This window comes from Blennius ocellaris (genome assembly GCF_963422515.1).
Source record: "Blennius ocellaris genome assembly, chromosome: 12".
Taxonomy (NCBI): Eukaryota; Metazoa; Chordata; class Actinopteri; order Blenniiformes; family Blenniidae; genus Blennius; species Blennius ocellaris.
The window spans coordinates 3854556-3881155 of NC_137661.1; the positions used below are offsets into that span (position 1 = coordinate 3854556).

At 46.5% G+C, this 26600-nt stretch overlaps 1 protein-coding gene across 1 annotated transcript in view; it reads left to right on the forward strand.

Annotated features, from left to right (window-relative positions):
* The window catches only part of atp10a (ATPase phospholipid transporting 10A), a 124425-nt gene that overhangs the window by 96353 nt on the left and 1472 nt on the right, over positions 1 to 26600 (forward strand). Inside the window, exons 15-20 of the mRNA XM_080505856.1 lie at positions 3109 to 3185; positions 4737 to 4862; positions 5830 to 6030; positions 6192 to 6272; positions 6356 to 6460; positions 19694 to 19881. Of these exons, the coding sequence (XP_080361982.1) occupies positions 3109 to 3185; positions 4737 to 4862; positions 5830 to 6030; positions 6192 to 6272; positions 6356 to 6460; positions 19694 to 19881 (778 nt within the window). The remainder of the gene's footprint in view (positions 1 to 3108; positions 3186 to 4736; positions 4863 to 5829; positions 6031 to 6191; positions 6273 to 6355; positions 6461 to 19693; positions 19882 to 26600) is intronic.

Here is a 26600-nt window from a genome sequence, read left to right on the forward strand (position 1 = left end):
CTCTGGGTGGCTTTGCCTCCTTACGTCCCTCTCTGGGTGGCTTTGCCTCCTTACGTCCCTCTCTGGGTGGCTTTGCCTCCTTACGTCCCTCTCTGGGTGGCTTTGCCTCCTTACGTCCCTCTCTGGGTGGCTTTGCCTCCTTACGTCCCTCTCTGGGTGGCTTTGCCTCCATGCCTCCCTCTCTGGGTGGCTTTGCCTCCTTACGTCCCTCTCTGGGTGGCTTTGCCTCCATGCCTCCCTCTCTGGGTGGCTTTGCCTCCTTACGTCCCTCTCTGGGTGGCTTTGCCTCCATGCCTCCCTCTCTGGGTGGCTTTGCCTCCTTACGTCCCTCTCTGGGTGGCTTTGTCTCCTTACGTCCCTCTCTGGGTGGCTTTGTCTCCTTACGTCCCTCTCTGGGTGGCCTTGCCTCCTTTCGTCCCTCTCTGGGTGGCTTTGCCTCCTTACGTCCCTCTCTGGGTGGCTTTGCCTCCATGCCTCCCTCTCTGGGTGGCTTTGCCTCCTTACGTCCCTCTCTGGGTGGCCTTGCCTCCCTACGTCCCTCTCTGGGTGGCTTTGCCTCCTTACATCCCTCTCTGGGTGGCTTTGCGTCCTTACGTCCCTCTCTGGGTGGCTTTGCCTCCTTACGTCCCTCTCTGGGTGGCTTTGCCTCCTTACGTCCCTCTCTGGGTGGCTTTGCCTCCTTACGTCCCTCTCTGGGTGGCTTTGCCTCCTTACGTCCCTCTCTGGGTGGCTTTGCCTCCTTACGTCCCTCTCTGGGTGGCTTTGTCTCCTTACGTCCCTCTCTGGGTGGCCTTGCCTCCTTTCGTCCCTCTCTGGGTGGCTTTGCCTCCTTACGTCCCTCTCTGGGTGGCCTTGCCTCCTTACGTCCCTCTCTGGGTGGCTTTGCCTCCTTACGTCCCTCTCTGGGTGGCTTTGCCTCCTTACGTCCCTCTCTGGGTGGCTTTGCCTCCTTACGTCCCTCTCTGGGTGGCTTTGCCTCCTTACGTCCCTCTCTGGGTGGCCTTGCCTCCTTACGTTCCTCTCTGGGTGGCTTTGTCTCCTTACGTCCCTCTCTGGGTGGCCTTGCCTCCTTACGTTCCTCTCTGGGTGGCTTTGCCTCCTTACGTCCCTCTCTTGGTGGCTTTGCCTCCTTACATCCCTCTCTGGGTGGCCTTGCCTCCTTACGTCCCTCTCTGGGTGGCCTTGCCTCCTTACTTCCCTCTCTGGGTGGCTTTGCCTCCTTACGTCCCTCTCTGGGTTGCCTTGCCTCCTTACGTCCCTCTCTGGGTGGCTTTGTCTCCTTACGTCCCTCTCTGGGTGGCTTTGTCTCCTTACGTCCCTCTCTGGGTGGCCTTGCCTCCTTTCGTTCCTCTCTGGGTGGCTTTGCCTCCTTACGTCCCCCTCTGGGTGGCTTTGCCTCCTTACATCCCTCTCTGGGTGGCTTTGCCTCCTTACGTCCCTCTCTGGGTGGCTTTGCCTCCTTACGTCCCTCTCTGGGTGGTTTTGCCTCCTTACGTCCCTCTCTGGGTGGCTTTGTCTCCTTACGTCCCTCTCTGGGTGGCTTTGTCTCCTTACGTCCCTCTCTGGGTGGCCTTGCCTCCTTACGTCCCTCTCTGGGTGGTTTTGCCTCCTTACGTCCCTCTCTGGGTGGCTTTGCCTCCTTACGTCCCTCTCTGGGTTGCCTTGCCTCCTTACGTCCCTCTCTGGGTTGCCTTGCCTCCTTACGTCCCTCTCTGGGTGGCTTTGTCTCCTTACGTCCCTCTCTGGGTGGCTTTGTCTCCTTACGTCCCTCTCTGGGTGGCCTTGCCTCCTTTCGTTCCTCTCTGGGTGGCTTTGCCTCCTTACGTCCCCCTCTGGGTGGCTTTGCCTCCTTACATCCCTCTCTGGGTGGCTTTGCCTCCTTACGTCCCTCTCTGGGTGGCTTTGCCTCCTTACGTCCCTCTCTGGGTGGTTTTGCCTCCTTACGTCCCTCTCTGGGTGGCTTTGTCTCCTTACGTCCCTCTCTGGGTGGCTTTGTCTCCTTACGTCCCTCTCTGGGTGGCCTTGCCTCCTTACGTCCCTCTCTGGGTGGTTTTGCCTCCTTACGTCCCTCTCTGGGTGGCTTTGTCTCCTTACGTCCCTCTCTGGGTGGCCTTGCCTCCTTACGTCCCTCTCTGGGTGGCCTTGCCTCCTTACGTCCCTCTCTGGGTGGCTTTGCCTCCTTACGTCCCTCTCTGGGTGGCCTTGCCTCCTTACGTCCCTCTCTGGGTGGCCTTGCCTCTTTACGTCCCTCTCTGGGTGGCCTTGCCTCTTTACGTCCCTCTCTGGGTGGCTTTGTCTCCTTACGTCCCTCTCTGGGTGGCCTTGCCTCCTTACGTCCCTCTCTGGGTGGCTTTGCCTCCTTACGTCCCTCTCTGGGTGGCCTTGCCTCCTTACATCCCTCTCTGGGTGGCCTTGCCTCCTTACGTCCCTCCAGGATGAACTGCAGAGGGACGGAGGACCCATGGTCTAGACAGTAACATGATTTTCTGGCCAGAGTATAAATTAGCAGGTAGGCAAAAACAACAACGATAACAAAAGCGAAAAACAAAACGACACAAAACAAAGAACAAAAACATGATTTTGATCATTGAAAGAACAAAAGCAGAAAACAAGAAAAATCAGCAGCAAATCTCATCAATGAGGTGTGTGTGTGTGTGTGTGTGTGTGTGTGTGTGTGTGTGTGTGTGTGTGTGTGTGTGTGTGTGTGTGTGTGTGTGTGTGTGTGTGTGTGTGTGTGTGTGTGTGTGTGTGTGTGTGTGTGTGTGTGTGTGTGTGTGTGTGTGTGAAATAAAACAAATACATTAACCTTACAAAGAAAAACAAAGAAAATTGTAAAATATCTGACTGAGTCTGGATGGACTTTAATCTTCTCCCAAAAGGAATTAATCGTCCCAAATCACCCATAAATGATGCGGCAGAGGACATTCACGTCTCACTGTTCCATGTACCTTCGCTAAAAAGGGACTCGCTCTCCGCTTCTACCATGGAAACAATACATTTCTAAATGCCCCCAACTCCAGCATCAAACGTATAAAAACACATTTTTACGTGAGCGAAGCATGCACTTCACAGCTTTAACTCAAAGATGAATCTGTCCATCAATCACAGGTGACGGCGCCAATGACGTCAGCATGATCCAGGTGGCGGACGTGGGCGTTGGGATCTCGGGACAGGAGGGCATGCAGGTAAAGGAGGAATGGCTGGAGGATAGAAATGAGTCCCGGCGGGGGGGGGACATTTACAGCGGAGCATCAAAAAGCATTGCTGCATGCAGGAGAAGATCCAGGACTGGGGAATGAAGGACAAATGGCTTTTCATTACTCTTAAGTGCAACTGTTAGGTCTCGTCCATACACGTCGTCTCAGCGCCGTGCTGAGGCAGTGACTCGCCCCAACTCCTTCCTGCATCCTGCCGGGAAGCGCTTAGCTTGATGGCGCTGGTGCTCAAAGGTCAGAGTCAAGGTAAGGCTTTAGTAAGGCAGCAAGGGGGGAAGATAAATAAAACCTGACGTCCCTCTTTCCCCGCTCTCATTTAACTCTGGCGCCCTGATCTGACAGCCATGATGGAGATGATCCATTAACTTCCACAGGAAGCAGCGCCGCCACGCCCATCTGACGCTCTGTGGCTCCGATGGATCACTGTTAGTCCAGAGTGATCACTGTTAATCCAGTGTGACCACTGTTATTCCAGTGTGACCACTGTTAATCCAGTGTGATCACTGTTAATCCAGTGTGATCACTGTTATGCTGGTATGATCACTGTTAATCCAGTGTGATCACTGTTATTCCAGTGTGATCACTGTTAGTCCAGTGTGATCACTGTTAGTCCAGTGTGATCACTGTTAATCCTGTGTGATCACTGTTATTCCAGTGTGATCGCTGTTAGTCCAGTGTGATCACTGTTAATCCGGTGTGATCACTGTTAATCCGGTGTGATCATTGTTAGTCCAGTGTGATCACTGTTAGTCCAGTGTGATCACTGTTAGTCCAGTGTGATCACTGTTAGTCCGGTGTGATCACTGTTAGTCCGGTGTGATCACTGTTATTCCAGTGTGATCACTGTTATTCCAGTGTGATCACTGTTAATCCAGTGTGATCACGGTTAGTCCAGTGTGATCACTGTTATTCCAGTGTGATCACTGTTAATCCAGTGTGATCACTGTTATTCCAGTGTGATCGCTGTTAATCCAGTGTGATCACTGTTAGTCCAGTGTGATCACTGTTAGTCCAGTGTGATCACTGTTAGTCCAGTGTGGTCACTGTTAGTCCAGTGTGATCACTGTTAGTCCAGTGTGATCACTGTTAGTCCAGTGTGATCACTGTTAGTCCAGTGTGATCACTGTTAGTCCAGTGTGATCACTGTTCGTTCAGTGTGATCACTGTTCGTCCGGTGTGCTGTTAATGAGCCGGCCGGTCACTCCTGGAGGCCCCAGTGTGATCACTGTCAATCCAGTGTGACCACTGTCAATCCAGTGTGACCACTGTCAATCCAGTGTGACCACTGTCAGTCCAATGTTCTGAGACTCGGCCGGCACATGCCACATTGTGATTAACAGGCCTTTAGTTCCCCTGGTCCCCCTGAGGGGGCGCTGTGGTCTCTCCTGCCGCCGGAGACTGTGGACAGAAGAGGTAGTGTCAGCGGCCTGCCGGTCCCACAAGGTGGAAGCTGGGTGTGAAGGTGGTTGTCCAGCAGAGCAGGGAGGAGACTCACTGTCGGCTGTGGCTTGTGTTCCACAGGCGGTGATGGCCAGCGACTTTGCACTCCCTCGCTTCCGATACCTCCAGAAGCTCCTGCTGGTTCACGGCCATTGGTGCTACTCCAGGCTGGCCAACATGATCCTCTACTTCTTCTACAAGAACGCCGTGAGCCGCCTGACTCCACGTTCAGCCACCAACACCACCGTCACTGTCACACCAACCAGCTGCTAACGCCACTTCCCGCAAATACACTGCAGAACACAGCTAAACTTCATCAAGTTGTACAGGCAGCTGGATCTTCATTTTCATTCACGTCTGTTTAGAACTACAGTATACAACAGTGTTTCTTTTATATTTGTAGTTTTTAACAGTTTTAGCCTCTATAGTTGATTTAGCAGCTTTTAGCCACATGAGCTTTTTTACATTTTGACTTTTTTTTTCCTTTTTATTTAAATTTAAATCGATCATTTCAATAATATTTTTGTGTTTTAGCAATTTTGACTCCTTTTGAATGTTTTGATTGTCCATTTCAGCTGCTTTGAGCAGTTTTTTTTATTGTTTCTTGTTTTTTGTTTTACTTTTACTAGTTGATTTAACTGTTGTGTATCCTCACTAAAATATAAAATAAAAAAAAAAAAACCTTTCCGGAAGAATAGTCTAATGTAGAAATCAAATGTAGATTATATTCCCAGATATTTATGTAGCCACGTCCATAGATGTGTCTCTACACATATATTTGCTTGTTATTTATTATGGCCAAATCGGACTTCTGTTTTTATTTTAAACTCGCACACATGGCAACATACCTGCACACTCATCCAGTGTTGTTGATTGTCTTCATTTAAAACAAGAACATTCACTTGTGAATCATCATAAAACCAATCAATGACAACAACAAAAACTGTATATATCAGTTACTGTCATTTTCTTGAGTACAAGTGCACCTACAAGATGACAAGCATCAGGTTTTAGATTGAATCACAGCTTTGAGTCATTCATATATATTTTAGAGTAACATAACTGACGTAAAATCTGGTTAAGAAGTAAATAAAGAGCAATTTTTAAAACATTAGTACATTTTGTTGGTGTGTTTGGCTCTACTCTGGCGTGACTCCGCCCCCTCTGTCCACAGATGTTCGTGGCGCTCATCTTCTGGTATCAGTTCTACTGTGGATTCTCAGGCTCGGCCATGATCGACCAGTGGTATCTCATCTTTTTCAACCTGATGTTCTCTGCATTCCCACAACTCGTCACCGGCACGCTGGACAAAGACGTGTCTGCAGAAACGCTCCAGCACCTACCTCAGCTCTACGTGAACGGCCAAAACTCTGAGGTCTCCAGCTCCTGTCTCGGGCTTTTCCCTCCTGTAGGGTCGAACCTAACATGAGCAGCATGTAAACACTGTAGGACAAGTGATGAGCAACACTGAAGCCATGTGGTGTGAATGACTTCATGACCAAGACAAAGGTTCACCGCTTTGTTTCTCTGGTGCAGGAATACAAGCCATACATGTTCTGGATGAACATGATCGACGCCTTCTACCAAAGTCTGGTCTGCTTCTTCATTCCTTATTTTGTGAGTCTGCCTTTCGTTTCTGGCTTGTCGAGAGGATCTTCTGGCCGCTGCAGCATATTCATTGTTTTTGATTCCACCTGCAGGCGTATGCTGACTCTGACGTGGATCTATTTACATGGGGGACTCCGGTTACCGCCATCGCCTTGCTCACCATTCTGCTGCATTTGGGCATTGAGACCAAAACATGGGTAGGAAACCTCTTGAAGCCATCATTTCCACTCCGTGGTGACTGATGTCCGCCTGCCGTTTGGACATTTAACTTCAAGGTTCAAGGTGTTTTATTGTCATATCACCAGTAAAAGCCAGGTTTCACAGTGAATGAAATTCTTATTTTGTCGTCTACCCTGGAGCCGACATACATAAATAAGTATATACACAAAAAATAGAATAAAGTAAAATATAAAAATAAAGTAAAATAACAGAGCATCCATCCATCCATCCATTGTCTACCGCTTTATCCAGGCCGGGTCCCGGAGGCAGCAGTCTGAGCAGAGTTGCCCAGACTTCCCTCACCCAGACTCTTCCTCCAGCTCCTCCGGTGGCACCCCAAGGCGTTCCCAGGCCATAGAGAGACATAGTCCCTCCAGCGTGTCCTGGGTCTGTCCTGAGGCCTCCTACCGGAGGGACATGCCCAGAACACCTCCCTAACAGATTATAACAGAGCAGTGCAAAAATATTAGTAAGAAAGTGAGATGTGCAAAATGTAAACATGTCAGAAGCTGTTGACAAGTCTTCAGCTGATGGACCTATATGCACAGATAGGTACATATTTTTATATATATATATATAGCTCAGGTGGCAAGGCAACAGACTGGTGCACGGGAGACCCTGGTTCGATTCCCGCTAGGGTCACTGAGCAAATAACAGCATCCAGTGTGGGCCCACATGGAAAGAACCTATATAAAGACTAGGATATATGTGGCATATATAAAATTGGCCATTTTCCTATATTTTATGCACATATATGTGTGCATATATGCGCATATAGGTGTGCATATATGGGCACATATAGGTGCACATGTAGGTGTGCATATATGGGAACATATAGGTGTGCATACATGCGCATATAGGTTTGTCATATATGTGACATATATAAAATTGGCCGTTTTCCTATATGTTATATACATATATGTGTGCATACATGCGCACATATATGTACATATATGTACATATATGTATACAACATATAGGAAAACGGCCAATTTTATATATGTCACATATATGCCAAACCTATATCAAAACCTATATTAAAACATATATGTTTATATAGGTTCTTTCCATGTGGGATACTCCGTAATGAATCCTGTGTGTCAAGACAATACTCCGTCATGAATTCTGTGTCAGGACAATACTCTCTAATGAATCCTGTGTGTCAAGACAATACTCTCTAATGAATCCTGTGTGTCAAGACAATACTCCGTAATGAATCCTGTGTGTCAGGACAATACTCCGTAATGAATCCTGTGTGTCAGGACAATACTCCGTCATGAATCCTGTGTGTCAGGACAATACTCCGTAATGAATCCTGTGTGTCAGGACAATACTCCATAATGAATCCTGTGTGTCAGGACAATACTCCGTCATGAATCCTGTGTGTCAGGACAATACTCCGTAATGAATCCTGTGTGTCAAGACAATACTCCGTAATGAATCCTGTGTGTCAGGACAATACTCCATAATGAATCCTGTGTGTCAGGACAATACTCCGTCATGAATCCTGTGTGTCAGGACAATACTCCGTCATGAATCCTGTGTGTCAGGACAATACTCCGTAATGAATCCTGTGTGTCAGGACAATACTCCGTAATGAATCCTGTGTGTCAAGACAATACTCTCTAATGAATCCTGTGTGTCAAGACAATACTCCGTAATGAATCCTGTGTGTCAAGACAATACTCCGTAATGAATCCTGTGTGTCAGGACAATACTCCGTAATGAATCCTGTGTGTCAGGACAATACTCCATAATGAATCCTGTGTGTCAAGACAATACTCTCTAATGAATCCTGTGTGTCAAGACAATACTCCGTAATGAATCCTGTGTGTCAGGACAATACTCCGTAATGAATCCTGTGTGTCAAGACAATACTCCGTAATGAATCCTGTGTGTCAGGACAATACTCCGTAATGAATCCTGTGTGTCAGGACAATACTCCGTAATGAATCCTGTGTGTCAAGACAATACTCCGTAATGAATCCTGTGTGTCAGGACAATACTCCGTAATGAATCCTGTGTGTCAGGACAATACTCCGTAATGAATCCTGTGTGTCAAGACAATACTCTCTAATGAATCCTGTGTGTCAAGACAATACTCCGTAATGAATCCTGTGTGTCAGGACAATACTCCGTAATGAATCCTGTGTGTCAGGACAATACTCCGTAATGAATCCTGTGTGTCAGGACAATACTCCGTCATGAATCCTGTGTGTCAGGACAATACTCCGGAATGAATCCTGTGTGTCAAGACAATACTCCGTAATGAATCCTGTGTGTCAGGACAATACTCCGGAATGACTCCTGTGTCAGGACATTACTCCGGAATGAATCCTGTGTCAGGACATTACTCCATAATGAATCCTGTGTGTCAGGACATTACTCCGGAATGAATCCTGTGTGTCAGGACAATACTCCGTAATGAATCCTGTGTGTCAGGACAATACTCCGTCATGAATCCTGTGTGTCAGGACAATACTCCGGAATGAATCCTGTGTGTCAAGACAATACTCCGTAATGAATCCTGTGTGTCAGGACAATACTCCGGAATGACTCCTGTGTCAGGACATTACTCCGGAATGAATCCTGTGTCAGGACATTACTCCATAATGAATCCTGTGTGTCAGGACATTACTCCGGAATGAATCCTGTGTGTCAGGACATTACTCCATAATGAATCCTGTGTGTCAGGACATTACTCCGGAATGAATCCTGTGTCAGGACATTACTCCATAATGAATCCTGTGTGTCAGGACAATACTCCGTAATGAATTCTGTGTGTCAGGACAATACTCCGTCATGAATTCTGTGTCAGGACAATACTCCGTAATGAATTCTGTGTCAGGACAATACTCAGTAATATCCACTCTGTCACATGTGAGATCAGCCATTCCACTCCAGGATGAAATGCTGTTTCTTTCTTGCCTCTGAACAGAGCACAGGAAGACATATCTCCACATGCAGAGTTGTGCCAGTATAGCATTATTTACAGTGGTTTCTTTGATCACATGCATTGCTCATATTCCAGATTAAACAGGAAACATTAGTCTCCTACAACCTAGTTTTGTTTGGTTTTGTCTATTTCTATTGGTGTCTTCAGCAGTGTGGTGCAGCTTGTTCTCTGGGCTATTGCATGATTCTGTGAGAACCTTAAAGACCTTAAAGTTACATTCATCTATATTGTCAGACTGATTGCGAAACGAGAGGACAAGTAATATATACAGTCGTTGTCAAATAAACGGCTTGTGGGTCAGAACGGATCTTGGTGGTGTTTAAAGATGATGTTATGAAATTTAAAATGGAAATATCAGTCAAAAAGCTGTGCTTTCGTTGGATTTGCAGATGGAACCTTGATGCTATGATTTGTCCTGTGAGGCTGTTTTACACTATCTCGAGGGTAATTTAAGTATTCTGGAGGGTATTCTGCATTATCTCAAGTAGGGATGGTCTGATCCAGTATCAGTATGGGGCTCCAATACCAACAGAATTCACGGGTCGGAAATTTCCAATGGAACCTGCAGAGATTTCTGCTCCCTGTGTTTCCCTGCTGCTCTGCTCACTGGCTGCAAAACGTGGACTGGATTTCCTGAACGACGCGGGTCTCAATGAGACGGGGAGTATTCTTGTGAAGTTTCTTGGTTTCTTCCTTTGCAGGAGGTCAGGATTGTTCCAGAAGGTGTGAGTTTGCAGGGAATGAGTGACGATCCATTAATTTGAAGAAATTCCACCAAGCTGTCAGAGATTGTTTATATTGATGCTTTTAAAGCAGTTGTGTTTTTTGATGACAGGACTGAAGAAAGGAAGGTCTCTGATGAGGAGATCTTCACAGAAGGTTTTTTCAATGTCCAGCCAGCCTTCATCTAAGTTTCTGATTAATCCATTTTACCACATGAAGTCATTTATTGGCAAGATAATAATTATAGAAGTTTGGAAGTTCTAAGCCTCCTTGGTCCTTGGTGTTCTGCAGTGTTTTGAAACTTATACGCGATGGTTTATTTTTCCATAAGAATTTTGAGATATGGGAATCCAATTTATTAAACCATGTTTTTGGTGGTTTTGTTGGGATCATTGAAAAGATGTAGTTAATTTTAGGCAGGACCATCATTTTAGTTGTTGCTACTCTCCCCATAAGGTATATAGGAAGTGTCCTCCACCGAGTGAGGTCCTCTTCTATTGTTTTAATAAGGGGGGTGTAGTTTAAGTGCACCAAGTCTGACAGTTTGGCTGAGATATTAATGCCGAGGTATTTGATGTTCCCTGGTTTTAGTGGAGTATTTGGTGTGTGCTGAAAAATAGAGTTAATAGTCAAGACAACTGATTTTTTCCAATTTATAGAATATTCTGAAATTGTAGAGAATCTGTATATTAACTCTATTGCTTCTGGAAGAGAGGTCTGTGTGTTTTGTAAGAAAAGTAATACATCATCTGCATAAAGGAGTATTTTATGGGTTACATTTGCTGTTCGTATTCCTTTTATGTTATTGTTCTGTCGAACGGCTGCTGCTAATGGTTCTATAAAAATTACAAAGAGATGGTGAGAGTGGACACCCCTGCCTGGTACCTCTGTCGAGATTGAACCTTGAGGAAGTTTGATCATTTGTTTTAACTCAGGCACTGGGTGAAGTGTACAATGTTTTAATCCAGGAGAGGTCATTTTGTTCAAATCCAAATTTCTGTAGTGGAGCGAGTAGAAATTTCCAATTTACCCTGTCAAAAGCTTTTTCTGCATCTCAGGAGGTGATAATGGCCTTTTGTTTATTCTGGTGGCAGTGGTCTATAAGATTAATTAATCTGTGTGTGTTGTTAGTGGAGTGGTCTATAAGATTAATTAATCTGTGTGTGTTGTTAGTGGAGTGGTCTATAAGATTAATTAATCTGTGTGTGTTGTCAGTGGAGTGGTCTATAAGATTAATTAATCTGTGTGTGTTGTTAGTGGAGTGGTCTATAAGATTAATTAATCTGTGTGTGTTGTTAGAGGAGTGGTCTATAAGATTAATTAATCTGTGTGTGTTGTTAGTGGAGTGGTCTATAAGATTAATTAATCTGCGTGTGTGGTTAGTGGAGTGGTCTATAAGAGTAATTAATCTGTGTGTGTTGTTAGTGGAGTGGTCTATAAGATTAATTAATCTGCGTGTGTTGTTAGTGGAGTGGTCTATAAGATTAATTCATCTGTGTGTGTTGTTAGTGGAGTGGTCTATAAGATTAATTAATCTGTGTGTGTTGTTATTGGAGTTGTCTATAAGATTAATTAATCTGTGTGTGTTGTTAGTGGAGTGGTCTATAAGATTAATTAATCTGCATGTGTTGTTAGTGGAGTGGTCTATAAGATTAATTAATCTGTGTGTGTTGTTATTGGAGTTGTCTATAAGATTAATTAATCTGTGTGTGTTGTTAGTGGAGTTGTCTATAAGATTAATTAATCTGTGTGTGTTGTTAGTGGAGTGGTCTATAAGATTAATTAATCTGCATGTGTTGTTAGTGGAGTGGTCTATAAGATTAACTAATCTGTGTGTGTTAGTGGAGTGGTCTATAAGATTAATTCATCTGTGTGTTGTTAGTGGAGTGGTCTATAAAATTAATTAATCTGTGTGTGTTAGTGGAGTGGTCTATAAGATTAATTAATCTGTGTGTTAGTGGAGTGGTCTATAAGATTAATTAATCTGTGTGTGTTGTTAGTGGAGTGGTCTATAAGATTAATTAATCTGTGTGTGTTGTTAGTGGAGTGGTCTATAAGATTAATTAATCTGTGTGTGTTGTTAGTGGAGTGGTCTATAAGATTAATTAATCTGTGTGTGTTGTTAGTGGAGTGGTCTATAAGATTAATTAATCTGTGTGTGTTGTTAGTGGAGTGGTCTGTAAGATTAATTAATCTGTGTGTGTTGTTAGTGGAGTGTCGTCCTTTAATGAACCAGTTTGATCAGGGTGTATTATGTGGGGTGTAATTTTTACTATTCTGCTTGCGAAGGTTTTACTGATTATTTTAAGATCTACATTGATTAGTGATTTTGGGCGATAGCTAGATGGTAGTGTAGATCTTTATCTGGTTTAAGAAGAAGACTGATATTTGCACAGTTCATATGTGGAGGAGAGATAAAGATTCTTTAATTTCCTCAACTGTTCTAAAATAAATTGGTGAGTAAAGGCCAACATTCTTTGTAGAATTCAATAGAGTATCAGTCAGGTCCTGGAGCTTTACCGTCAGGTCCTGGAGCTTTACCTCAGGTCCTGGAGCTTTACCGTCAGGTCCTGGAGCTTTACCGTCAGGTCCTGGAGCTTTACCGTCAGGTCCTGGAGCTTTACCGTCAGGTCCGGGAGTGTTACCGTCAGGTCCTGGAGCTTTACCGTCAGGTCCTGGAGCTTTACCGTCAGGTCCTGGAGCTTTACCGTCAGGTCCGGGAGTGTTACCGTCAGGTCCTGGAGCTTTACCGTCAGGTCCTGGAGCTTTACCGTCAGGTCCTGGAGCTTTACCGTCAGGTCCGGGAGTGTTACCGTCAGGTCCTGGAGCTTTACCGTCAGGTCCTGGAGCTTTACCGTCAGGTCCTGGAGCTTTACCGTCAGGTCCGGGAGCGTTACCGTCAGGTCCTGGAGCTTTACCGTCAGTTCCTGGAGCTTTACCGTCAGGTCCTGGAACTTTACCGTCAGGTCCTGGAACTTTACCGTCAGGTCCTGGAGCTTTACCGTCAGGTCCTGCAGCTTTACCGTCAGGTCCTGGAACTTTACCGTCAGGTCCTGGAGCTTTACCGTCAGGTCCTGGAGCGTTACCGTCAGGTCCTGCAGCTTTACCGTCAGGTCCTGGAGCTTGAGAGCTTCATGCAGTTCTTCTACTGATACAGAAGCTTGTAGACCTTGGATCTGTTCGTCTTTTAATGTTGGAGGTCAACTGTTCAGAAAGTCTCTAGTTCAGATTGTGAAGGTTAATTTGTGAAGAGTAAAGTTTTCTATAAAATTCTCTGACAGTAGTGTTTATTTCCTGAGGGTCACAAGTGATTTCACCATTTTGAGTTTCAACTGAGGGGATTGTACACTTTTCTTTATTTGGTTTTAACTGATTGGCTCAGAGTTTTCTGGATTTATTTCCATGTTCAAAGTTCTCCCAGCGTAATCTCTGTAGGTGAAATTGTGTTTTGTGTTCAATTATTTCATTCAAATGCATTTTTAATCTCTTTAACTCCGTTAATAAGCGTCGTCATTGGAAGCAGCATGAGCTGTCTCTATGGTCTTGATTTTATCTTCTAGTTCTTTTTCCTTTTTGGTTTTGTGTGAGGAGTAAGAAGTGATTCTTCCTCTCATGACAGCTTTAGTGTCTCCCAGAGGACACCGGGAGAAACACCAGGCAGAATGTTTGTTTCTAAAAAGAGTGTCCATTGTTTTTTAAAGAATGTGAGGAAGTCTGGATCCTTGAGCAGTGAAGGGTTAAATCTCCATTGTCTACTAGGAGGGTGATTGTTCTATTAGTGACGTCATAGTGACCGGTCTCGGTCACTGATAGTGACGTCATAGTGACAGGTCACGGTCACTGGTAGTGACGTCATTGTGACAGGTCACGGTCACTGGTAGTGACGTCATTGTGACAGGTCACGGTCACTGGTAGTGACGTCATAGTGACAGGTCACGGTCACTGGTAGTGACGTCATAGTGACAGGTCACGGTCACTGGTAGTGACGTCATTGTGACAGGTCACGGTCACTGGTAGTGACGTCATAGTGACAGGTCACGGTCACTGGTAGTGACGTCATTGTGACAGGTCACGGTCACTGGTAGTGACGTCATTGTGACAGGTCACGGTCACTGGTAGTGACGTCATTGTGACAGGTCACAGTCACTGGTAGTGACGTCATAGTGACAGGTCACGGTCACTGGTAGTGACGTCATAGTGACAGTCACGGTCACTGGTAGTGACGTCATTGTGACAGGTCACGGTCACTGGTAGTGACGTCATAGTGACAGGTCACGGTCACTGGTAGTGACGTCATAGTGACAGGTCACGGTCACTGGTAGTGACGTCATTGTGACAGGTCACGGTCACTGGTAGTGACGTCATAGTGACAGGTCACGGTCACTGGTAGTGACGTCATAGTGACAGGTCACGGTCACTGGTAGTGACGTCATAGTGACGGGTCACGGTCACTGGTAGTGACGTCATAGTGACAGGTCACGGTCACTGGTAGTGACGTCATAGTGACAGGTCACGGTCACTGGTAGTGACGTCATAGTGACAGGTCATGGTCACTGGTAGTGACGTCATAGTGACAGGTCACGGTCACTGGTAGTGACATCATAGTGACAGGTCATGGTCACTGGTAGTGATGGGGTGAATCTGTGTGTCCCAGGTGTCTTTGATCACTGATTTACTCTCCAGAAAGTAATCTAAGTGTGAATAGGATTGGTGCACTGCTGAGTACAAGGTGTACTCTTTAAGAGGAGGATGAGAGGTGCGCCAAGCATCACAAAGGCCAGAGTCACTCATGTTCTGCTGGATTCTATCTGGGGATTCCCAGTGTCTGGTGTTTGTGCTTTACTAACTCTGTCCATTGTGGATTGAGGGCGATGTTGAGGTCTCCTCCAACTAGCACTGTTTTGTCAGAGTGTTGAGAGGCTGGTGAAGAAGCTGTGATAGAAGGAGGTCGTCAACATCTGGGCCAGAGATGTTTGTGATACACATCTCTATGTTCTGAAGAGAGATATGAAGAATTATAAATCTTCCCTCTGGGTCTATGGTTGTGTCTTTATGAGAGAATTGTATTTTATTGTGATTAATATAGCTACGCCTCTCTGCTTGGAGTTCTAACCAGCTGTGTTGGACCAGTGTTGGAGGGGTTAGTACTCATTTATGAGGACCATCAGTAGAGCCAGACGGTGAGGTTGAGGTCCCAGTCCAGCTGGCCGTTGACGTAGAGTCTGTCCACAGTGATGACGTCTCGGGATCCTTCAGGATGAACTTCTTCCTCACAGGAAACAACAAGAGACGTCTAAGATCTTCTGCAACTGGTCGTTACGCTGAAGCTCGTCCCTCGTAGTTCCCTGCTGCTCTTCACCACTTCTTTCTGCTTGAAGGGTTCAAACTTAGTGATGATGGACGGGGGGGGGGATGGTTGTCCTGTCCCCTCCCTCCCAGGTGGTGGACGGGGGGGCTGGTTGTCCTGTCCCCTCCCTCCCAGGTGGTGGACGGGGGGGGGGCTGGTTGTCCTGTCGTCTCCCTCCCAGGTGGTGGTTGTCCTGTCGTCTCCCTCCCAGGTGGTGGACGGGGGGGCTGGTTGTCCTGTCCTCTCCCTCCCAGGTGGTGGTTGTCCTGTCGTCTCCCTCCCAGGTGGTGGACGGGGGGGCTGGTTGTCCTGTCGTGTCCCTCCCAGGTGGTGGACGGGGGGGGCTGGTTGTCCTGTCGTCTCCCTCCCAGGCAGTGGACGGGGGGCTGGTTGTCCTGTCGTCTCCCTCCCAGGCAGTGGACGGGGGGGCTGGTTGTCCTGTCGTCTCCCTCCCAGGCAGTGGACGGAGGGGCTGGTTGTCCTGTCGTCTTCCTCCCAGGTGGTGGACGGGGGGGCTGGTTGTCCTGTCGTCTCCCTCCCAGGCGGTGGACGGGGGGCTGGTTGTCCTGTCCCCTCCCTCCCAGGTGGTGGACGGGGGGGCTGGTTGTCCTGTCGTCTCCCTCCCAGGTGGTGGACGGGAGGGGGCTGGTTGTCCTGTCGTCTCCCTCCCAGGTGGTGGACGGGGGGGCTGGTTGTCCTGTCGTGTCCCTCCCAGGTGGTGGACGGGGGGGCTGGTTGTCCTGTCGTCTCCCTCCCAGGCGGAGGACGGGGGGACTGGTTGTCCTGTCGTCTCCCTCCCAGGCAGTGGACGGGGGGGCTGGTTGTCCTGTCGTCTCCCTCCCAGGCAGTGGACGGAGGGGCTGGTTGTCCTGTCGTCTCCCTCCCAGGCGGTGGACGGGGGGCTGGTTGTCCTGTCGTATCCCTCCCAGGTGGAGGACGGGGGGCTGGTTGTCCTGTCGTCTCCCTCCCAGGTGGAGGACGGGGGGCTGGTTGTCCTGTCGTCTCCCTCCCAGGCAGTGGACGGAGGGGCTGGTTGTCCTGTCGTATCCCTCCCAGGTGGAGGACGGGGGGCTGGTTGTCCTGTCGTCTCCCTCCCAGGCGGTGGACGGGGGGCTGGTTGTCCTGTCGTCTCCCTCCCAGGCAGTGGACGGAGGGGCTGGTTGTCCTGTCGTATCCCTCCCAGGTGGAGGACGGGGGGCTGGTTGTCCTGTCGTCTCCCTCCCAGGTGGAGGACGGGGGGCTGGTTGTCCTGTCGTCTCCCTCCCAGGCAGTGGACGGAGGGGCTGGTTGTCCTGTCGTATCCCTCCCAGGTGGAGGACGGGGGGCTGGTTGTCCTGTCGTCTCCCTCCCAGGCGGTGGACGGGGGGCTGGTTGTCCTGTCCCCTCCCTCCCAGGCGGTGGACGGGGACGCTGGTTGTCCTGTCGTGTCCCCCCCAGGTGGAGGACGGTGGTGAAGGTGATGTTATTCAGTGTCCACAGGAAGCTTCAGGAGCTCCTGCATGAATCCTCACAGCGATGTTTCCACGTTTTCCTCCTCCCGTTCTGGAAGTCCCGCGAAGACGAGGTTGTCTCTCATGCTCCTGCTTTGAAGGTCCAGGATGGATTCTTTCATCTTCTTGTTCTCCTGGTTCAGCCCTTCAGTCCCTGGTTCAGCAGGTCCACCACCTGCTGTTGGATGAATTCCAGCGAGTCCCGAAGAGCTTGAAACTCAGGGTGGAGCTCCTCCACCAGGGTGAGACGAAGCTGGACAGCTTGGTGTTGATGCTGTCCAGGATGTCCTCCAACTGATTGTAGGTGGTCTGTGGAATGTTGGACATGACGAGACGGTCGTAGCACTCGTCCAAGTAGGGTTGAAGGTCTTCTATTGTTTCCTCTTCCAGCGTTATGATTTAGCTTAGTTTACCCTTTGTTTCTTTGTTTAGTTTAGTTTAGTTCGTTGTTTTTTCCCCTCTGTCGTCAGAAACGTTCGCTTTTCAGCCTGGGTGGCGCCATGTTGGACTACACGCCATTACGCCACACTGGAATCACTCACTGCGTGCTCCTACCTTGTGACATGTTTGATTATTTTCCAGTTGAGGAATAATTTGCTGGTTATCCAGGTGAGCTGGCTCTCACTGACTTCATTCAAGACCAGAGCAGGGGTGGGCAATCTGCATGTTTTCAATGTTTCCCTGAGTGATCATGATGAGGGTCTGCAGAAAGCTTGATAAAGAGGCAGATGACGTGATGTGAGGACACAATGAAAAGGTGCAGGATGGCCCAGGCCTGGACCAGAGGATGAGAACATTGACTTCATTTCCTTTCTTGATTAAAGGTTTCTGCTGTTTTTGAGTAAGCTATATTTAAGATCGCAATGTCATTATCTAGTCTAGTGAGTTTATATATTCATATACTGTATATCAAAGACTGGAGCAATGTACGGCCACAAAAGTTGTTTATATTTCTGAAAGGTGCCAAAAAGGAGCCTTGTTGTTTGCTCTGTTCCAAGTGACCCAATGGCATTGATTCAACTTTTAAACATTTATTATTCATTTAAAATTGGAGTTTCCCCTCTATGTCATTGTAGATAGTTTTTTCAACTTTGATTGATCACTCAAAGTCTAAATGAAGGTTTGTTTACACTTGGAGTTTGTGACTTTGTTGTCAGATTCCTCTAATTTAATAAAAGTAATATTTGAATTGAGTAAAAAAGCTTTTGAAGTGCTTTTCCCTTGCTGGTAAGAAAACATGTGACGGTGGGCGAGCTTCATCAGATTAGTGCCGGAGCGTTGTGACATGGATGTTCTGTGTTCTGTGTCGTCCGGTTCCCTTCACGTTCTTCCACACTGTTGACGTACCGAGCTCCTTCTTTCTTCTTCAATCTATTTCATATTCAGCTTTCTGAAAGTGGTTGTTAAACTGTTAAACACCTTTTGATTTAATGTGACAGATTTGTAAGTTTGCACTTTTATGTGCATTTGTTCATCCAAACTTTTCCTGAGTAAAAATGAATTCTAAGAAACCCTTAACATTTTCCTTGAACTATGATATCTTCAGACTGAACCACTTAAGCGCTTTAAAGTATTAATGTTCACCTTTCATGTTGGGGGGGTTGTTTTAACGTTATTGACATTTGTGTCCAACTATATCCTTTTTCCTCTGGTAAATATGGACATGAAGCTTTTGATCAGCTAAACAAGTAAACTAATCACTTCTCTCTCATGGCAACATTTATTTTCTTAATGATTAAATTTAAAAAGTGAAGTTTTTCCGCTGCCTGTACACAATGTTTTTTCAACATCTGCTTCTTCTACTTATATAACGAGTTGTTTCTTCTGCTTTTTTCACCCTTTAAATTGACAATTGAAATGTTTTTTTTGATTGGAAAGTATTCCTAAAACTATTTGTTGGCCTAAACATTAGCAGGAAGCATGACATGAGCTGCAAGAGTGACTTTCAATGCATTTGATCACAATGCGAAAACAAATAATTGACCGGGTTTAAATTTATTTATTTATCTTTTCAATTCTTTTTTACTTTGAACCGGTCTGTGTTGGGAGGCTGTTTTCTGACACTTGGAAGAAAAGATTTTTTCCAACATGTTCCTCATTGTAAAACTCCATGTTTACACAATGTTTTCAAGTGAAAATGCAAAACTTTTGGAGCATTTTGTGTTTGTATTTACTGAAACGGTGCTCTGAGCCACTGAAGACATATTTTGAAAACGGCTCCCGGGGTGGAACTTTCTATAAATGCTCCGAATCTGTCTCCATGGAAACGGAGGGAAATTGCAACCATTTCTAAACATCCTGGCTCCGTCTCTAGAAACGCCAGGGCAAGTAGTTGTTCTGCACATGCTCAGTAGACGGACAATAGCGACAACATTTCCCCTTCCAGATTCTCCTTGGACTTGGTGGTTTTATTTTGATATCGTAACAACAATCCAACTTGTTAGTCCTCTCATAGTTGATGCTTGTAGCGGATTGCTCTGTATTGTTTCATCACAAAAATAACCAGCTGCACCCACTGGTGGCCCAACATGAAAACTACAATGTTCTCCATACACAGAATGTTTCTGAAAGAAAAACACAAAATTGATGCGTCTGGATTCTGGTTTATGAGAACCGTCAAAGCTCATCAGGACGTTTGTTGTGTGATTAGTTGTAGCTGTTTGTGCTCACGATGTGTTTGTCCTTCCCTCCTCAGACGTGGATGAACTGGCTGTCCATGGCCTTCAGTATCACCCTGTTCTTCACTGTGGCCCTCTGCTACAACGCCTCCTGCCCCACCTGCTACTCGCCCTCCAACCCCTACTGGACCATGCAGAGGTTGCTGCAGGACCCCCTCTTCTACCTGCTCTGCCTCGCCACGCCCCTGTGGGCACTCCTGCCTCGGTACCTTTGAGCCAAGCTTCTCATAGGGCTTTTCCACCAGGAAGAACCAGGTTCTAGTTCAGGGCCAGTTCTTAAATGAGCACCTCCAAAGAACCGGTTCTTTTTCCACCGTTAACAGAGTCAAGTTAGAGCCGCGTCAGTACGTCACTCCAAAACGTCATACGTCACTGATTTCACCGATCGGCGTTGACGGTGCTTATAGAAGAACCAGGAGACGGACTGTATTCACCAGTCTGGTCCAGGAACCAGGAGACGGACTGTATTCACCAGTCTGGTCCAGGAACCAGGAGACGGACTGTATTCACCAGTCTGGTCCAGGAACCAGGAGACGGACTGTATTCACCAGTCTGGTCCAGGAACCAGGAGACAGACTGTATTCACCAGTTTGGTCCAGGAACCAGGAGACGGACTGTATTAATCAGTTTGGTCCAGGAGCCAGGAGATAGACTGTATTCACCAGTTTGGTCCAGGAACCAGGAGATAGACTGTATTCACCAGTCTGGTCCAGGAACCAGGAGACGGACTGTATTAATCAGTTTGGTCCAGGAACCAGGAGATAGACTGTATTCACCAGTTTGGTCCAGGAACCAGGAGATAGACTGTATTCACCAGTCTGGTCCAGGAACCAGGAGACAGACTGTATTCATGGTCTGGTCCAGGAACCAGGAGACGGACTGTATTCATGGTCTGGTCCAGGAACCAGGAGACAGACTGTATTCATCAGTCTGGTCCAGGAACCAGGAGACAGACTGTATTCATGGTCTGGTCCAGGAACCAGGAGACAGACTGTATTCATCAGTCTGGTCCAGGAACCAGGAGACAGACTGTATTCACCAGTTTGGTCCAGGAACCAGGAGACAGACTGTATTCATGGTCTGGTCCAGGAACCAGGAGACAGACTGTATTCACCAGTCTGGTCCAGGAACCAGGAGACGGACTGTATTCACCAGTCTGTTCCAGGAACCAGGAGACGGACTGTATTCACCAGTCTGGTCCAGGAACCAGGAGACGGACTGTATTCACCAGTCTGGTCCAGGAACCAGGAGACGGACTGTATTAATCAGTTTGGTCCAGGAGCCAGGAGATAGACTGTATTCACCAGTTTGATCCAGGAACCAGGAGATAGACTGTATTCACCAGTCTGGTCCAGGAACCAGGAGACGGACTGTATTAATCAGTTTGGTCCAGGAACCAGGAGATAGACTGTATTCACCAGTTTGGTCCAGGAACCAGGAGATAGACTGTATTCACCAGTCTGGTCCAGGAACCAGGAGACAGACTGTATTCATGGTCTGGTCCAGGAACCAGGAGACAGACTGTATTCATGGTCTGGTCCAGGAACCAGGAGACAGACTGTATTCATCAGTCTGGTCCAGGAACCAGGAGACAGACTGTATTCATGGTCTGGTCCAGGAACCATGAGACAGACTGTATTCACCAGTTTGGTCCAGGAACCAGGAGACAGACTGTATTATTGGTCTGGTCCAGGAACCAGGAGACAGACTGTATTCACCAGTCTGGTCCAGGAACCAGGAGACAGACTGTATTCACCAGTTTGGTCCAGGAACCAGGAGACAGACTGTATTCACCAGTCTGGTCCAGGAACCAGGAGACAGACTGTATTCATGGTCTGGTCCAGGAACTGAGAATTGTTTCAGTCTGGAGCCCCTAGTGGCCAGAGAGAGAATTGTTTCAGTCTGGAGCCCCTAGTGGCCAGAGAGAGAAAACAACAAAACGTGTGAATGAGTTTGGGGCTTATTTTTCAACATCTGGACATTACATAGTGAATTTCTGCTCCTTTCACTTTATTTCTGGACGTGTCTGAATCAAAAGCTTCAACATCAGGAGGAATGGAGGTGTAGAATGATAGAAGGAGGAATGGAGGTGTAGAATGATAGAACGAGGAATGGAGGTGAAGAATGATAGGAGGAATGAGGTGAAGAATGATAGGAGGAATGGAGGTGAAGAATGATAGGAGGAATGGAGGTGAAGAATGATAGGAGGAATGGAGGTGTAGAATGATAGAATGAGGAATGGAGGTGTAGAATGATAGAAGGAGGAATGGAGGTGAAGAATGATAGGAGGAATGGAGGTGAAGATTGATAGAATGAGGAATGGAGGTTAAGATTGATAGAACGAGGAATGGAGGTGAAGAATGATAGAATGAGGAATGGAGGTGAAGAATGATAGAAGGAGGAATGGAGGTGAAGAATGATAGGAGGAATGGAGGTGAAGATTGATAGAATGAGGAATGGAGGTTAAGATTGATAGAACGAGGAATGGAGGTGAAGAATGATAGAACGAGGAATGGAGGTGAAGAATGATAGAAGGAGGAATGGAGGTGAAGAATGATAGAATGAGGAATGGAGGTGTAGAATGATAGAACGAGGAATGGAGGTGTAGAATGATAGGAGGAATGGAGGTATAGAATGAGGAATGGAGGTGTAGAATGATAGAATGAGGAATGGAGGTGAAGAATGATAGAAGGAGGAATGGAGGTGAAGAATGATAGGAGGAATGGAGGTGAAGATTGATAGAATGAGGAATGGAGGTTAAGATTGATAGAACGAGGAATGGAGGTGAAGAATGATAGAACGAGGAATGGAGGTGAAGAATGATAGAAGGAGGAATGGAGGTGAAGAATGATAGAACGAGGAATGGAGGTGTAGAATGATAGGAGGAATGGAGGTGTAGAATGATAGAATGAGGAATGGAGGTGTAGAATGATAGAATGAGGAATGGAGGTGTAGAATGATAGGAGGAATGGAGGTGTAGAATGATAGGAGGAATGGAGGTGTAGAACGATTGGAGGAGTGGAGGTGTAGAATGATAGGAGGAATGGAGGTGTAGAATGATAGGAGGAATGGAGGTGTAGAATGACAGAATGAGGAATGGAGGTGTAGAATGATAGAAGGAGGAATGGAGGTGTAGAATGATAGAAGGAGGAATGGAGGTGTAGAATGATGGGAGGAATGGAGGTATAGAATGAGGAATGGAGGTGTAGAATGATGGGAGGAATGGAGGTATAGAATGAGGAATGGAGGTGTAGAATGATAGAAGGAGGAATGGAGGTGTAGAATGATGGAGGAGTGGAGGTGTAGAATGATAGGAGGAATGGAGGTGTAGAATGATAGAATGAAGAATGATAGAAGGAGGAATGGAGGTGTAGAATGATAGAATGAGGAATGGAGGTGTAGAATGATAGGAGGAATGGAGGTGTAGAATGATAGAATGAGGAATGGAGGTGTAGAATGATAGAAGGAGGAATGGAGGTGTAGAATGATAGAAGGAGGAATGGAGGTGTAGAATGATAGAAGGAGGAATGGAGGTGTAGAATGATAGGAGGAATGGAGGTGTAGAATGATAGAATGAGGAATGGAGGTGAAGAATGATAGAAGGAGGAATGGAGGTGTAGAATGATAGAAGGAGGAATGGAGGTGTAGAATGATAGAAGGAGGAATGGAGGTGTAGAATGATAGAATGAGGAATGGAGGTGTAGAATGATAGGAGGAATGGAGGTGTAGAATGATAGAATGAGGAATGGAGGTGTAGAATGATAGGAGGAATGGAGGTGTAGAATGATAGAAGGAGGAATGGAGGTGTAGAATGATAGGAGGAATGGAGGTGTAGAATGATAGAATGAGGAATGGAGGTGAAGAATGATAGAAGGAGGAATGGAGGTGTAGAATGATAGAAGGAGGAATGGAGGTGTAGAATGATAGAAGGAGGAATGGAGGTGTAGAATGATAGAAGGAGGAATGGAGGTGTAGAATGATAGAAGGAGGAATGGAGGTGTAGAATGATAGGAGGAATGGAGGTGAAGAATGATAGGAGGAATGGAGGTGTAGAATGATAGGAGGAATGGAGATGTAGAATGATAGGAGGAATGGAGGTGTAGAATGATAGGAGGAATGGAGGTGTAGAATGATAGAAGGAGGAATGGAGGTGTAGAATGATAGAAGGAGGAATGGAGGTGAAGAATGATAGGAGGAATGGAGGTGTAGAATGATAGGAGGAATGGAGGTGTAGAATGATAGAAGGAGGAATGGAGGTATAGAATGATAGGAGGAGTGGAGGTGTAGAATGATAGAAGGAGGAATGGAGGTGTAGAATGATAGAATGAGGAATGGAGGTGAAGAATGATAGAAGGAGGAATGGAGGTGTAGAATGATAGAATGAGGAATGGAGGTGTAGAATGATAGGAGGAGGAGTGGAGGTGTAGAATGACAGAAGGAGGAATGGAGGTGTAGAATGATAGAAGGAGGAATGGAGGTGTAGAATGATAGAATGAGGAATGGAGGTGTAGAATGATAGGAGGAGGAGTGGAGGTGTAGAATGATAGGAGGAATGGAGGTGAAGAATGATAGGAGGAATGGAGGTGAAGAATGATAGGAGGAATGGAGGTGTAGAATGATAGGAGGAATGGAGGTGTAGAATGATAGGAGGAATGGAGGTAAAGAATGATAGGAGGAATGGAGGTGTAGAATGATAGGAGGAATGGAGGTGAAGAATGATAGGAGGAATGGAGGTGTAGAATGATAGAAGGAGGAATGGAGGTATAGAATGATAGGAGGAGTGGAGGTGTAGAATGATAGAAGGAGTGGAGGTGTAGAATGATAGAAGGAGGAATGGAGGTGTAGAATGATAGAATGAGGAATGGAGGTGAAGAATGATAGAAGGAGGAATGGAGGTGTAGAATGATAGAATGAGGAATGGAGGTGTAGAATGATAGGAGGAGGAGTGGAGGTGTAGAATGATAGGAGGAATGGAGGTGTAGAATGATAGGAGGAGTGGAGGTGTAGAATGATAGAAGGAGGAATGGAGGTGTAGAATGATAGAATGAGGAATGGAGGTGAAGAATGATAGAAGGAGGAATGGAGGTGTAGAATGATAGAAGGAGGAGTGGAGGTGTAGAATGATAGGAGGAATGGAGGTGTAGAATGATAGGAGGAGTGGAGGTGTAGAATGATAGAAGGAGGAATGGAGGTGTAGAATGATAGAATGAGGAATGGAGGTGTAGAATGATAGGAGGAGGAGTGGAGGTGTAGAATGATAGGAGGAATGGAGGTGTAGAATGATAGGAGGAGTGGAGGTGTAGAATGATAGAAGGAGGAATGGAGGTGTAGAATGATAGAATGAGGAATGGAGGTGAAGAATGATAGAAGGAGGAATGGAGGTGTAGAATGATAGAAGGAGGAGTGGAGGTGTAGAATGATAGGAGGAATGGAGGTGTAGAATGATAGGAGGAGTGGAGGTGTAGAATGATAGAAGGAGGAATGGAGGTGTAGAATGATAGGAGGAATGGAGGTGTAGAATGATAGAAGGAGGAATGGAGGTGTAGAATGATAGAAGGAGGAATGGAGGTGTAGAATGATAGGAGGAATGGAGGTGTAGAATGATAGAAGGAGGAATGGAGGTGTAGAATGATAGGAGGAGGAATGGAGGTGTAGAATGATAGAAGGAGGAATGGAGGTGTAGAATGATAGGAGGAGGAATGGAGGTGTAGAATGATAGAAGGAGGAATGGAGGTGTAGAATGATAGGAGGAGTGGAGGTGTAGAATGATAGAAGGAGGAATGGAGGTGTAGAATGATAGGAGGAATGGAGGTGTAGAATGATAGAAGGAGGAATGGAGGTGTAGAATGATAGAAGGAGGAATGGAGGTGTAGAATGATAGGAGGAATGGAGGTGTAGAATGATAGAAGGAGGAATGGAGGTGTAGAATGATAGGAGTAGGAATGGAGGTGTAGAATGATAGAAGGAGGAATGGAGGTGTAGAATGATAGGAGGAGGAATGGAGGTGTAGAATGATAGAAGGAGGAATGGAGGTGTAGAATGATAGGAGGAGTGGAGGTGTAGAATGATAGAAGGAGGAATGGAGGTGTAGAATGATAGGAGGAATGGAGGTGTAGAATGATAGAAGGAGGAATGGAGGTGTAGAATGATAGAAGGAGGAATGGAGGTGTAGAATGATAGGAGGAATGGAGGTGTAGAATGATAGAAGGAGGAATGGAGGTGTAGAATGATAGGAGTAGGAATGGAGGTGTAGAATGATAGAAGGAGGAATGGAGGTGTAGAATGATAGAAGGAGGAATGGAGGTGTAGAATGATAGAACGCAGCTCTACAGCATTTCTAATGGAAACCTGCCTAAACACACGCTGATTTAAGTTCTCTTTCACATGAAGCCATTAAAAAGATATTTTATGGTTAAAAAAATCCAGCTTTCATTTCCAGTAGCATGTAGTTTGTTTTTAGTTGCTGAAGAACCAAAAGTCTGGCTTCATGGTGAAGTTGTGTGGGTTAGAACATCAGAATGGAGCGTCTTGTAGCGTAGCGCAGCCTCATGCAGACCTCAGCCTGCGGTCAGAACGTCATACAAGACCTGGAAGTGAAGTTACTTACAATGACGTTACCATGAAAAGCGTGAACCAAACTGCTTCGACATTCTACATTCAACCCGCAAGTCGCCGCAGCCTCAGCAGAGGCTCCACCATGTGGGGTGAAATGATCTGGTTAGTAACTTCAGGGAGTTTTGTTCTTCTCTTCAGAAGCAGTCCTGGGCTCCGTGTTCACTCTGGATTTCAGAAGCGCTCTTCCGCCTGGTCGGTGGTGATAGCTCCGCCCCCAGCTGATGATGTGTCAGGGCCTGCTCTGGCTCCTCTTTGGCCCAGTTCAGCACCAGGCTAGCTCCTGTTTGGCCCCGTCGGCTTTGGGGCTTC